Source organism: Nelumbo nucifera, chromosome 2 (assembly GCF_055504915.1).
Source record: "Nelumbo nucifera cultivar China Antique chromosome 2, China Antique-T2T, whole genome shotgun sequence".
Lineage (NCBI taxonomy): Eukaryota > Viridiplantae > Streptophyta > Magnoliopsida > Proteales > Nelumbonaceae > Nelumbo > Nelumbo nucifera.
The window spans coordinates 104,720,641-104,735,757 of NC_142650.1; the positions used below are offsets into that span (position 1 = coordinate 104,720,641).

Sequence of the window (15,117 nt, forward strand, 5' to 3'; positions counted from 1 at the left end):
TGGGTAGGTCAACTAGCTCCCAAGTATTATTTTTCAAAAGGGCATCCATCTCAACTTTCATTGCATCTTTCCACTCTGGAACTGATAAGGCTTCTTGCACTATTCTGGGGATAGGGATATCGGCAATGGAAGTGAGATAGGACCTGTAAGAGGGAGACAGGCGATCATAGGATAGAAACTAGGAAATGCAGTGAGTTGTGGATGCGGTGTAACGCCGTTTCCCTTTGCGGACCGCAATAGGGAGGTCAAGGTCATCTGAAGAAGGGGGGGAAGTAGCAACAGTGGAAGGTATCTCAGTGGGCCCTGGGACTGTAGTACCTGGATCTGGATCCGCAGAAGGAACTGGAGTTGGCCTGGACTGCCGATGACCGAGATCAACCTACCTGCATCGCCTATGATAGACTTTCAACTCTTGACCCCTCTGACAACCCTCACCATTACAGCCTTCATCACTCAATGGAATGGGTAAAGGAACAACCTCAGATGAGTTAACCCCACTCTCACTGCGCTCCCCCCTGAGGAAAAAGACCCAAATTCTCACTACTCTCCCCCTGAGGAGAACCCTAGGATAATAGGGTGCCTCTCAAAGAAGGTGACATCCATCGAGACAAATCTCCTCCCTAAAACAGGATCATAGCAGCAATAACCCTTTTGAGTTTGAGCATAACCGAGAAAAATGCATTTGGAGGCCTTAGGGTCAAATTTGGAATGATGAGGTCCAAGAAGCTAAACAAAACAGGTACAACCAAAGGTTTTAAGAGGAACAGTAAATAACTCGTCTGAGTATAGAAGGGTAAACGGAGGCTTCATATCAAGAACCCGGAAAGAAACCCGATTAATGAGATACACTGCCGTGAGGATAGCATCACCCCAGAAACGGATAGGCACATTGGAGGTAAACATGATGCTTCTAGCCACCTCCAAAATGTGCCTATTCTTCCTCTCGGCAACCTCATTCTACTGTGGTGTATGAGGACAAGTGCTCTGGTGAATAACCCCATGATCAAGTAGATAAGAGGCCAGTGGCTTAGCAAAGTATTCTTTTGCATTATCAAATCTGACGACTTTGATTTTGACCCCAAACTGGGTTAAAATCATCTTATGAAAGTTTTGGGTCAGAGCGGGAACCTCATCTCGAGAACGCATAAGGTAGACCTAAAAAAAACGGGTATGGTCATCAACAAACAACAGAAAATATCTGTACCCACCCATAGAAGGGATGTGATATGGCCCCCAAACATCGGTATGCACAATATCAAAAGAATTATTACTTCTTTTATTACTCAAGGAATAAGAGGTTCTACAATGTTTGGCAAGCTCACAACTCTCACATCTCAAATTTAACATCTCAACAAACTCAAATAAAGTAGGAAACAAACTCTTCAAAGACCGAAAAGATAAATGACCTAATCGATTATGCCAAAGCATAACCGGACTCACAAACTGAGAAACAAAAGACTTCTTATCCACTGGCTCTTTCCAATGAGAACTCTCTCCAAGCAGATAGATCTCATTCGTCTCACGGCCAGTCCCAATCACCTTCCTCGTCTCCGAGTCCTAAAAAACACATCGGTCAGGGAAAAAGGTTACTGAACAATTCTGATATTTGGTAATACTACTGACTGAAAGCAAATTAGTATCAAGTTTAGGAGCATGCAAGATTGAGGATAAAAAGATAGTATCAGATAACTTGATGTCACCCTTGCCAGAAATGGGAACAAGAGAGCCATCAGCAATGGATACTTTATCTCGACCAGAAGATAAGTGATAAGTAGTGAACAATGATGGCAAGTTAGTCATATGGTTAGATGCACCTGAGTCTATTACCCAACAGTGTTCAGTGTTACCTGGAGCGAAGCATGGTAGGCTGAGGCCCGAGTACCTGAATGATCAAATGCAGATGTGGCAGGGGCTGATGCTAATGGTGACTGAGATGACTGAGTTGAATTCCCAACCTCCTTTTCCAACTATATTAGGGCAGCCCGAACAGTAGCTAAGGTATCTAGGGGCGTGCCTTTTGTGCCTGACGAGGATGCAGAATCAGTATTCACAGCCATATGAGCATTACCCCTTTTATTCCTCAGTTTTGCTGGGACTAAATGAGGGTGGAGCTTCCAACATGTATCTTTCGTATGCTTGGGTTTCTTGCAATGTTCACATACCAGATCTCGTTTATCTTCCTTCTTCATGTCCCTTTCTGTATCACCCCCAGGCTTAGGTTTAACTGTTGCCAGGGCTGGGGAAAAGGGCTGATGTTGCATCATAACCTTCCTCCTGGTCTCTTCACTGTGCACCAGGGAGTATGCTTGAGAGAGGGTCACACTGTCTCTTGTCAGTATCTGTTGTCTCACAATGTCATAATCTGAATTCAGGCCAGCCAGAAATTCAAACACCCTATTGGTCTCGACTTGCTTTGTATGGGTCTGTGCATCTTTTGGACTTTCCCACTCAAGAGTCTCCAGATGGTCAATTTCATGCCACAAGGATTTCAAGGTAGAGAAATAAACAGATACTGGTTTCTCTCCTTGTTTAAGAGTATTCACCTCACACTTCAGTTCATAGGCTCTAGCAACATTAAGGGATTGGGAGTAGGTCTCTTTCATGACATCCCATATCTCCTTGGCTGTCTTTGCCCACAAGTAATTTCGGCTGATATGTGGCTGCATAGAGTTGCACAGCCATGTCATAACCAAGTAGTTCTCCTGAACCTACTTGGTATACATTGAGTCCTCCTTGGAAGGTTCTTTCACATCTCCCAATAGGTAGCTAAGTTTTCCTCTTCCCCCAATAGCCATCAAGGCTAATTGGGCTCATTCCAAGTAATTTGATCCGTCAAATCTCACAATCGTAATCTGAAATGCAGTCTTAGACATACTACCAGAACTGTTGTTCCCAAAAACACCTTCTCCCTGATTTTTGAACTCCATTCTTGGTCAAGAATCAATAGTTAAGAACTATCAGGGTTACTACAATAGAAAACAGCACTTAAACAATCAATCACAATCAGAAATCTGTATGAAATCAGTTCAGATCTGATCTGAAACCAATCGGCAATCAGAATATATGCAGTCCGATAACAGTTCTCACCCCCAAAACAGGCTCGGAAGCCAAAAACAGGTCTAAAACCCTCTTAGAAAGCAATCTGTAATGCTGAAGCAGAATTAGGGTTTTAATCGTAGGGTTAGGAAGACCTTTGTGAGAACATAAACAGTGCTCAGCCGCACTTTCCAAAAGAATTCACAGTCAAGTCTAGCCGTAGGGTTAATGACAAACCCTAAAAAAAACTGATTGCCTCTGAGAGAAACTAGGAGAGTTCGGCCGCTCCTCCTAGATAGGTCCAGCCCATCTTGCCTGACAGCAATCTCAAGGGAACTATAAAGACTTACCCAGAGAACTCTGATCGCTACCTTCAATCGTGGCCTGAACCCTAACCTTCTCTGGTTCTTCCTGATTACCAAAACACTCTGCAAGCCTCGACAAGTCTTCGAACAGCTGCTAAACTTTTCCGGTAACCTCCAAGAATCAGCCAACGAACATTCCTTTGTAAGCATCCAGCCCTAGACAGTTCTCATGTGGTCGGCTGGACTAGACTCACATGAGAAACCCTAGATAGGCTCTAATACCAAGTAGTCGATCAAGACTACAGTCAGTCTTGAATTCCAACAGATTTCGGATTGAGAAAAGTAGAGAAAAGTAGAAGAAAGAGGGAGAAGAAAGGAGAAGAAGCAGAAATATACAAGGGTTTTGAAAGGAGGGACAGATCGAATGAATCTGCCGCCGCCACTCTCTCAATATTTATAGCTTATGTTCACTAAATGTAGGAAAGGACAGAACTGCCCTTAATGCTTACATGGCAAATAAAACAAATAAATAACTGAGATAACAAGCTGTCTAAGATAACTACCAACTAACACCGGCAAACTAATCAAAGATTACATGAGCTGTCATATGAACACAGTGGGGACCACAGCCGTGGGGCCCACATCAGTGTTCTCTACATCTAGAAAGAAGACAACAACAAATTTTGCCTTACATAATGAAGCAATGGACTCAAACACTTCTTTCTTCCATAGATGGAAAGGTAAACCAGCAATCCTAACTGTGAATCCATCCACCACTGCCAAGTCCTTTGAGTTTGAAACAGGGGACCAATTCATAACTGTAACATTTCCTTCAGCTATTTGCACGTGATTTCAACTTCATCTTCCAATAAGTTGAGCAAGGCTTTGTACTCTTCAAACGGAGTGATCAAGACAAGACCCTTCAGTTTTAGATTTTTAATTAAGTCGACAGCTAATTTCCCCCAATCCCCTGGTTCCTTTTCCAGTACTGCTATTAGTTTCTTTCCCCAATCTGCCTTATCCTCTCTATAGGCCAATTTCCCAACACCCAATGCATTCACCAGCATACATTTTGCTTCCTGTTCTTTCTCAGAAACAGTAACCTCCATTTCTACTATGGATTGTTCCAATACTCTCTCTTCCTTTTTCAAGATCAAGAACTCCTGCAGCAGACTGTTAATCTCTCCACCCAGATTAATCCCTTTCTTCCTTCACGAATGCAAATCAACTGTCTTTCCTTTTCTCCAAAGAACTCCACCACAACCAAGAACCTAACTTTGTTATTACTCTTCTCTCTGCTAAATACTTCCTCTTGTCTCCTTCCTTCGACCTTTTCCAGTCTACCTCTCTGATGGTAAGAAGAGCTCCCTCCACAAAACATTGGAGTCATTCAACCACATCAGTCCCTACCAGTATAATCACGGCCTTCTTCAACTCTCTTATCTTCAGCGTGATCTTTCCTTTCAGTGTAGTCTTTTCAAAAATCAGATTCTTCGCTTCAGCCTTCAAAAACCTCCTCCATGTCAACTGCTGATCAAACTCCATTTTTATTAAGCAGTTTCTTGCAGATTTACCACTGAAGGAGACTGGATAAGGACCTAGCTAATGTTTCCTCGTGAACTAATTTCTTTAAAGCCAATGGTGAATCATGCTACCACTTGTTAATCTCCTGCCCCTTTGCTTCTACAATTTGAGAATAGTTTGTCTCTTTGTTTGGGTGCAAGTGTAAGCCCCCATCTTCTGTTTAGCAAGTTTTAGACCTTGTAACAGCGCTAGCAGCTCAGCCTTTACTGAATCTCCTCCCCCTAGAGGACCCGAGTGCATTGTCAATATTTTCCATGAACAATCTCTAAATACACCCCCTATGCCTGCCGGTCCCAGGTTTCCTAAAGAGCTCCCATCAAAGTTCAGCTTTATTTTATTGCCATCAGGGGACTTGGAATATTTTCAGAGAAAGAAAGAAGCAAAACTGATATTATTGATAACATCATGATCAAGGTGGCTCATTGGGTGAAGACCATGGATCTCTTTTCCTTATTCTTAGTAGATGACATCATGCTCAATTGGAAGGAGGTGGCTGATTCAGCTCCTGTTAAAACACTCACTTCAGCTAGCTGGACCCCTCCAGAGAGAGGTTTTATCAAATTAAATTTTGACAGGAGCTGTTTGGGCAACTCAGGTGTTTCTAGAATAGGAATTTTCAGGGATGAAATTGAGAAAGTGGTAGCTTTATACTCAGGACCAATTGGGGAAGGAGAATTGCTCTTGCAAAGTACACTCATCATCCATACCTGAATGAGAAAGAGTGGCAATGAACAAGACACATCCCAATAGTTTGGCTTTTCTAATTAAATTCCTGTTGTCTATCAAAAAAAAATGAACAAGGCATAAAGTAGCAATAGTGTTAACCTTTTTTCCCCTTGTCTAGGTTGAGACAATTTAGTCATTAGGATTACCTAATCAAGGTACAGTTTTAAAGCTGGTATTTAGAAAACTGGTGCTTTATCAGTTTCTAATTTAATTATATAACCCAATTCCTTTATTTGTTCGGCTTCAGTGTGGTGCCTTAATCAAACATTTACAAGACCATACAGTAGCAACAATCAGCAGTTAACCAATTAGTGAAGAAAATGTCAGAAAGCATGCTTATTTGATGGCTTAAGAAAGATCTATTGAATATAACAACAAACAGCCCATTTGGATGATAAAAAGTAATATAAAAGGATGGGAAGTGATATAAATGTCAATGGTTTCTTGCAATCATTTTCTACCAGGTAGTTAGCACATTAAGAGACAAATCTATGGTGAGTCATATTAACAGGCCAAAGAGGACAGATGTACCTTTGGTTGTCCAAGAGTTATAGAAACATCCTCCCCATTTCCCCCATCTATAGGACTAGAGGGTGCTGCAATTTGTTCTCCTGCCATACTGATTAACATATCCAATTAAGACAGTAAGCATGAATTGAAACATACCTCCTGTGAGTAACATATCAAAAAATCAAACCTAGGTGCTAATTTCGACAGCCAATTCGAATATGTACCTAGAAGTATAAATGTATGACTGGTTCATTAGCAAAGACAGGTGCTGCAGGAGATCACATGGAATGGGTTTGCCGGGACTGGGCATCAGTTTGTAACAATGTTCATAGAACCATACCACCAGATGGTCCAACAAGTAAAACCATGAACTGGTTCACTGGCCGGTTCAGTCAGGCTCTAAAAACCGGTGAAAACCAGCCAACCAGCTGTTCCAACAGGGGACCCAGTGAACTGGTCCTGGTTTCATAAAACTGGTCGGTTTTCGTTCATCTTTTTTTAATTTTTGAAGGCCACAACTTTGCGCTCGGTTGTCCAATTAGATTTTTTATTTTGGGTAACTTTTCATGATCTTTGTGTTGGCCCATTATTTTTGCCAAAAAACGCCTTTTTGGCCATAAATCTTAATTTTTAGTATATGTTATATGAAAAATATAATTATATACTTTGAATATATGTGTATAATTAACGTTATTATGTATATATCATATAATTATGCTGATTACATTTTACATATTATATATATGATGATGTGTCACAGGTTGACTATTCGACCCAAGCAATTTAACCAATGAACCGCAACCCAGAGGGAAAATGGTTCAGCCTCCGGATCAGTTCTTTAAACATTGGTTTGTAATATTGGTTTATCTTTTATAAGCTGGCATTGTATATACTCAGGCCTACTGCCTTAATTATGGGACAGCTAGGAGATTTTCATTAATGAAATTAATCTGTTACTTGTCAAAAAAAAAACATATCCAAAAATCTGCTCAATGGCAAACAAACATTTTGAGTCACATAATTGTGGAATATAAACAAGAAATGAAAATGAATCACTACCTCTTAAGACCAAGAATATTGACAAGAGAATCAAAACCAAACAATTCCAATTTGGATTCGCTGTGGGAATCATGCAGTTCTGCATGAGTGGAAAATGACCCCTCTCCTGTATCAGATTCCATGTTTGACTGGGAGCCTACTTCAATGTTCCTGCCATCAAGAAGAATCAATATCAAGTACTTTAAGCAGCATGGGTAGATAGAACCTAAAAAAAATAAAAAAAGGAAAAACAAGAGGCAGCATCTGGCTTCTACTCTCAACAGATTATAATGCTGCAAAGGGGATCATGATTATTTCGTCTATTAACCATAGTTTCTCAGATTTGTCCAATGGTTTAGAACAAGATAATAATCTAAAAGGATGAGCCTACTCTTAGAGATTTTAAACCATAGAGGATTTGGTGAAAGATGGTGCAGATGGATAAAAGGTTGTATTTCCTCCTGCCATTATTCTATATTGGTGAATGATGTAGCCCGAGGCTTCTTTCCGGCTAAGAGAGGCCTTAGGTAGGGAGACCCTCTTTCTCCTTTCCTTTCCACCCTAGTAGGTGACCTATTGGGAGAGATGGTCTCTAAAGCTGAAGTGGAAGACAAGATTAATCCTGTTTTGTCAAGGGGAAAGGGAGGAACTAGTAAACTTGAAGAGACTAGTGACACAGTTTGAGAGAATTTTGAACCTCAGAGTCAATTGGGGCAAGAGTTGAGGAAGTAGAAAACTTTCTAGTCTGTTAGGTTGTGAGGTAGGGGCTACAATATTTAGACTAACCTCTGGGAGGGAACCCAAACTCTAAGAGCTTCTAGTACACTTGCCAACTTGTCGGTGTATTACCTCTCAACCTTCAAAATTCCTGTTAAAGTGGCCAACCAACTAGAAAAGATTAGAGGGACTTTCTTTGGGAATTGGGAAATACAAAAAAAGATCACCTGGCAAGGTGGGAGGTAGTGTCCAGGAGTAAGGATTATGGGGAACTAGGTATTGGAAACTTTTTTTTGAAAGAGATATTGGCAACATTAGAGTTAGGAATTTAGTATTGTTGGGGAAATGGTTGTGGAGGCTGCCTTCGGAGCATGATAGACTATAGCACAGAGTAATTGTAAGTATCCATGGATTGGCAAGTAATGGGTGGGATGCTGGTCTTGACCCTAGGGCAACTTGGTCCTCACCTTGGAAAGCTATCTACAGCATTTTACCTTCTCTCCTTCCGCACCTCAAATATGAGGCCTGTATAGGTAATAAAGTCCAGTTTTGGGAAGATTTGTGGGTTGGCGAATCCTCTCTCAAGGATAGATTCCCTTCACTTTACTCCCTTTCTGTCAATAAAGAAAAAGTGATTTCTTCTATCTTTAACCTTGATAGTTCTTGGGACTTGGGGTTGAGAAGAGGTTTAAGGGAATCTGAAACGGAAATGGTAGATGAACTCATCTCTCTTCTAAGCTCAGTATTCCTGGAGCACTCTGGTTCAGATAGTAGAATCTAGTCACCTTCCCCTTCTGGTGTATTCACTTGCTCCTCCTTTCACAATACTCTTCTTCAATCCTCTAACTTGACAGGAATGTTTCCAACAAAGGAGGTTTGGTGTAGCCCTATGCCTCCAAAAGTTAGGGCTTTTTGTTGGGAGGTGATACTCTAAAAAATCAACACCTTGGATGTACTCCAAAGAAGAAGACCAAATTGGTGCATCTTTCCTCATGTTTGTAGCCTTTGCTTGGGATGTGGTGAGACACTCACCCACTTACTGATATCTTGTCCCTTTGTATCTTATATTTGGAATTGGTTCTCTTCTCTTTTTGGCTGCAGGTGGGACCCTCCCCTGGATGTGGTGGACCTTATTGATCCAAGTTTCTTTAGGCAATCGAAGAAGAGGGGTAAAATAATGTGGAGAGATACAAGGGCATCTGTCCTTTGGTCAATATGGGAAGAAAGGAACAATAGGATATTCAAAGACATTGAAAAATCCCAGGAAGAAGTTATCGAGGGAATAACTATAAAAATTATTCATCGGTTGAAACTTTTAGAACTGCCAGACTATAACTAGAAGTTGAAAGATGAATGTATACAATGTCCAAATAGGAATTAATGCCACCTTAACCTAATATGACTTGTTACTTTGCCATTGAATTACAGCCCTCAAGAATCAAATCAGATGAGTTCCAAACATCATCTAACACTGAACAGTACTGATAAAAATCAGATAGCTCTCACCATTGCAGTCTTATGACAAATATATGTTCTATGGCTGAGAAACCATATAGTTGGATGTGATGATCATGATCAGATAGCTCTTTTCAGTTTTACCATCACAAATATAGCTTTTTTCAGTTTTACCATCACAGGTCTCAAAAATAAGGATAAAAGACTATGTATCATGTGATGATCATGATGGAACTAGGATTATTTTGAAGGTTTTTAATAGGATAAATGATTCTAAAATCAAGAGGCCCAATACTTTTTAGTAAGAAAAGGACTTATAAAAAGCAAATAAGTATACAAGAAGTACAGAGACTTTAGGGAGCATTAAGCAGCAATGGTGATATTTAGCACTTTCTCGAATTTTATGGGGTGTCAACCTTACATATTTAGCACTTTCTCGAATCTTATGCAACAATGGTGATATTTCTCTCAACCCATCTTGCACAATAAGATTCTAGATGTGAGCAGCACACCTCACATGAAATAGGTCACCATTCAATGGGAGCAAACCCTTAACACAAAGCCAATTCCTGAGCTCCCTAACCATAACATCATTGTCTGTTATATAACATATTTTTTTATCAATGTTCCAGGTCAACAACCTCTCCATAACAACTTCATACAAAGTATTTCCATCATGGGGGCACTCAATTGCCACAAATGCAATAATTTTGTTACACAACAATACCTCAAATTTTGTTCCAAAGTCCACATATTGGTGGTTAAGCTAATCCGATAATCCAAACCATCAAAGTATTTGTATAACTTCTCATTTTCATCCAGGTACATATTCATGACATCATTCTTTATTGTATTTCTAGAAACAAATCTAAATGATGGTTGAAGATTATTGAAAAATATCTGAAAAAAAAACTCTTGTTCAATTATACTAAAATGATGTCTATGCTTCATTATCATCTTTGCTAAGTCCATTCGGCTCCTATCTTGGTCAAATTTAAAGTTTTCCATAACTTCTTGTTCACTAGTGCCCTTTTCTTTTAATTTAGGACATTTTGGTACATGCCCTAATAGGTGGCTCGTTCCTTTAAAACTTCCTCCTATATATTGTTTTCCGCAATGTTTACAAATAGCTCTCTACTCACCAAAATCCAATTTTCTTAAAATGCTCTCATGCTTTAGACCTAACCCTCTTTCTAGTAGAGCTAGATGCCATAGATGACTCACAAGGGTTTTCAAGATCATCTGCATTTCCAGCACTAGGTTCATCCATCCTTAATGCATTAAGAAAGAAAATAAATCAATTTTCACACTAACATGAAACACAATAAAATCTAATGAAATTGTTTACAAACAGGGCTGTCAATGGCTTGGATATTGGTCCAATTTGATCCAGTTCAATATGAGTCCATTACAAATGGACCAAGTCAATTAGGCTTGGACTAGTCCAATTCAACATTGTCTTGTTGGACTGTCCAACCTGTCCAAACTAGTTTTGATTCAGATAGGGTCCAAACAAACCCGGTCCATTGACACCTCCATTTACAAAGATACAGTTATAAATCCCTTCACTATTTTCAGCCTGTGCGTTGAATATGTCTCTTCTAGTACAAAACTAAAAAGAAAATGCAAGTGAATACTAAATTTAAGAACAAGAAAAAAGGGTTCAACTATGATACCAGAAAAACCTGAAACCAAATCACCAATCAACCAGTATCATAAAACTGGTATCCAATTAGATGATAATCATCAAAATTCACGGGAAGGTTTGATTGGTCAAAACCCTTTCGGTATCAGGTCTTTCCGATAGCATAGATTAAAAAGCACTTGAGTCATGATGGCTCAAATCATTTTGAAATTGCATAAGAGATTGAATCAGAATTTTTCAGACTATTAACATTTAGTTATTTAATAATTGGTTTTCAATGATATCTGATATATGAAATAAAATCCATTAAGCGATCTTCTAATATTATTAAATATCATATCATTTTTAGCATTCCAAATATAATAGAAAACCAATTATCAAAAAATATAATAGAAAGCAACTGCAATATCCAAGTATCAACCCACGAAAATTATTTACATCTAGCTTATTATTTAAACAATCTTATTATTTAAAAACTATCAAAGTATTCACCGTTTTTCATTTCTAATGGCAGAGTATAGATGCAATACCTGAATGAACAAATCGCAGAGGTCAGAGGAGCCTATCGCTTGAAAGAAAGAGATGCAAGAGAAAGAATGACCAAAATATGATTGCCTGATTGAAGGGGGAGTGTTGTCGCTGGAGAGAGTGAGAGAGCGAGAGAAAATAAACAGTGATAGATCGCCGGAGAGAGGGAAATACCATCGAGACTACCACCGGTGTTAGGAGAATATCGCCGGAGAAAAACGGACTACCGCCGGTCCATTGACACCCCTACCAGCGACTTGTGAACGGCGACAAAAAACGAGGAAGGAAGACTGGAGAAGGCGATTGCAAGTCCCTGCATCAGAAAAAGGGCAAGAGAGGAAGGGGTGAGAGGGAGAACAAAGAATAAGGGAAAAACGTGTGTTTCCCCTTATCCAAACAAAGTTTTTATTGTTTAATTAATAAAAAATGGCAAATGGTGACCGGCGATCAGCAAACGGCCACCGGCGACCGGTGATCGGTGAACGACGAACGGCGATGGCAGGTTACGTGAGGAAGAGGAAAAGAGAGGAAGGGGGTGAGCAGGAGAAAAGGTAAAACTGTAAAAGAGAAAATCCAAAAAAGACAAAACGTGGATTTTCCTTTTTCCAGAAAAAAAAAAAAAAAAAAAAACTGTATTTTAATTGAAAAAAAAAAAAAGAAAAGAAAGAAAACCCCTTACGTCCCCTTTATTCCCTACTTCACGTTAATTGTGGCACAAGGCTGTGCTCCTGCTGGTTGATTGGTTACGCAACGGAAACCAATTCTCGACGCGGAGTAAGACGGTGTGGACTCGCTGGGAATTATTCGCGAGTTTAAACGCATGGTATCCAAATCGAGAGAAAATCCTTTTTGAAAACTTGTCAACCGTTACCTTTCCCGCGTTTTTCTGTCAATGCACGGTACCGAAAAGAGACACATATATACATTGTGATATTTTGGTGAATAAAATGGTCCAATGTATGGTTCGTGCTACTTTCTCAAAATCACCAAATGTATGCCCTACTTGTTACAGTGCTTTCATCTTGATGGCTTAAGTAACTAGGAAATGTAATTTTCATTCCCCTACCACTGAAGTATACCCATTATATTTTGCCACAAAAAAAAACGTACTTGCCTCTAGGTCGTAACACATAATGGAAACATAGAATTATTTGTTAGATTAATTTGAAAAAAAAATGGAAATAGCAAATAGTTTCATATTATTTTTTTCAAAGCTATTTTAGACTATATTTGGGAGTGCTTAAAAATAAGTGTTTATTTGGGGTGGGATCTCACCATTAAGCACTTATTGGTGTTTGGAAAATAAGTCCAAAATAAGTGCTTATTTTAAAAATAAGCTCTTATTTTTTAAGCCCAAATTTTCAGCTTTTTTTAAGTACTTATACAGTAAGGACTTATTCAATTTTTTTTCTTCCAAAATTATTCCTCGTTGAATTTTAAAATACCATTTATAAAACTATCCCTAGTTGAATTTTAAAATACCATTTATAAAACTATCCCTATTTGAATTTTATAAAAATGCTTTCGTAAAAGTATTTTAATGAAAATATTATAATTAAAGTACTTTCATAAAAATGATTTTATTAAAGTGTTTTCATAAAAGTACTTTGTAAAGTGTTTTCGTAAAATTTAAAGAAAATGAAGAACAAATAGTCACAAATGCTTATTGGAGAAAAAGACTACTAAACGTCTAATATGAAATAAGTGGTTGTTTTCTCGAAAAAGTTGGTTGCCAAATGCAAGCGCTTATTTGAATAAACACTTATTTTTAACAAAAGCACTCCCAAACATGGCCTACTAAGAGAGTAGAAAGGGTTATAATGTTCTCCAACCATTAAGTCAATAAGTAGGAAGTAGATCATTAGACCAAGTAATGGAGGCTAATCAGTAAGAAAAGCATCAGAAAAAGCATGAGGTAAAAAGGTTATAATGTGCTTGTGTACCTTTCCTGAAGATACCGTACCTATATATTGGAAAGATGTCGTGTTCGCGAATCAGTCCTTATCTATTTGTGCTTTGTGTGTGGGCAAGTTAGGCTAATTAGTTCGATGATCGGGTTGATTTAAGTCACTTGGGAGCTTCCAAGACATGATCAAGGGTGTTCTACAATGTGACTTGTGTTGTTTTTTAAAATGAAGCAATTCCCATATCAGCAAAAAAAATACATTTTTGTTGATGCAATAATTGGTGGACTAGATGGATTGGAGGCAAAATCATGAACACCAAGTTGGGCAACCTATCACAAGTAAACATACTATTGTTTTGTATGCATGGGGCCCATGTGGGATCCACACCATATTTGTAGGGGAACATTGGCGTGTTTACTCATGATAAGTTGCCTAGCCCATTATGTATAATTTTGTCTGCAACCAATCTGGACGTAGCAATTGGTTTTTGTTTTAGAAAAACAAAATCGCTTATATTCTCAACACCCCCTAAAATAGCTTGAAACAATGAATAGTGTTGATTAGGTTGCCTAACCCACTATGCATGATTTTGTCTCTAACCAATCTAGACATAGCAATTGGTTATTGTTTTAGAAAAAAAAAAAAAAAAAACCAGTTAATAGTGTTGGTTACAATAGTACCAATACATGTATTTAAGGTAAATTTGACAAAGTCAAAAATTCTAAGTAGACAATCTAAAGTATGTTTTTAGCCTAATAAGGCAAAATTCATTTCATACTGAAATGTTTAGCATAAGCTACAAAAAAAGTCAATACAAAGTGATAAGAAAACCCGTAGCCAAGCGGTAGAAAAAAAAAAAAAGTTAAAGGAAACCATTGAGCACTAAGAGAGTAAATTCATGAACCCTATGCACATAGCGTCAAAGACTTAAGAACACAAAAAAAAATGAGGGACATGCATACAATAAAAAGTCTCCCACAAGAACAGAAATCAATCAACTGGATATAGGGGTGTCAAAGGACCAGTTTTGGGTTGGACCTCCTTCAAATCAAAATCAATTTGAACAGATTGGACAAACTAATGAAACATATTGAATTGGACCAGTCCAGACTTATTGGTCAAAAGCATTTATTGGATTGGATTGTATTTAACCCATCCATAATGGATTTATATATTGGATTAATCTGATTGAGCCAATATCTAGTCCATTAATAGAAGATAAGAATATGGGTGTCAATAGACCAGGTTTGAGTTGGAACCAATCTAAATTAAAACCAATTAGAACAGATTGGATGGTCCAAACATTGAATCAGGCTGATCAAAAATGGCCAAGAGTATTCATCAGATTGGACTGGACCTGGTCCATCTATAATGGACTCATATTGGACAAAATTAGATTAGGCCAAATCTGATCCAATTGATACCCTTAAGAATCTCCTTCACCATCACATCGTCCCAACCATAATCCACCACTTCATCTGCTACTATGCCATCTGCATCAATGTTGCAAATTAAAAAACTTCTAATGAGTCATTGAGATTTAACTCAATACTTCTCACCTTAGAAGGAAAAAAATAAAATATTGCCAAGGGACTCCCCATGCAATTCCAAGCAAATTCTTCATGCCTACTTTTTTTTTGAAGCCCATAGGCTTAGCATTAATCAA

At 38.6% G+C, this 15,117-nt stretch overlaps 1 protein-coding gene across 3 annotated transcripts in view; it reads right to left on the minus strand.

Moving 5' to 3' along the window:
- LOC104603539 (cation-chloride cotransporter 1-like) overlaps window positions 1-12,312 on the minus strand; it is a 135,364-nt gene extending 123,052 nt beyond the window's left edge. The window contains exons 1-5 of one of the 3 annotated variants that reach the window (XM_088897722.1): window positions 11,986-12,215; window positions 11,719-11,857; window positions 11,547-11,631; window positions 7,221-7,370; window positions 6,183-6,270 (exon numbers count right to left, since the gene is read on the minus strand). In XM_088897722.1, the coding sequence (XP_088753848.1) occupies window positions 6,183-6,270; window positions 7,221-7,342 (210 nt within the window). In that variant the 5' untranslated portion in view covers window positions 7,343-7,370; window positions 11,547-11,631; window positions 11,719-11,857; window positions 11,986-12,215. The other 2 variants (XM_088897721.1, XM_019198760.2) reach the window with 2 other exon arrangements.
- Window positions 12,313-15,117: the final 2,805 nt, after the last annotated feature.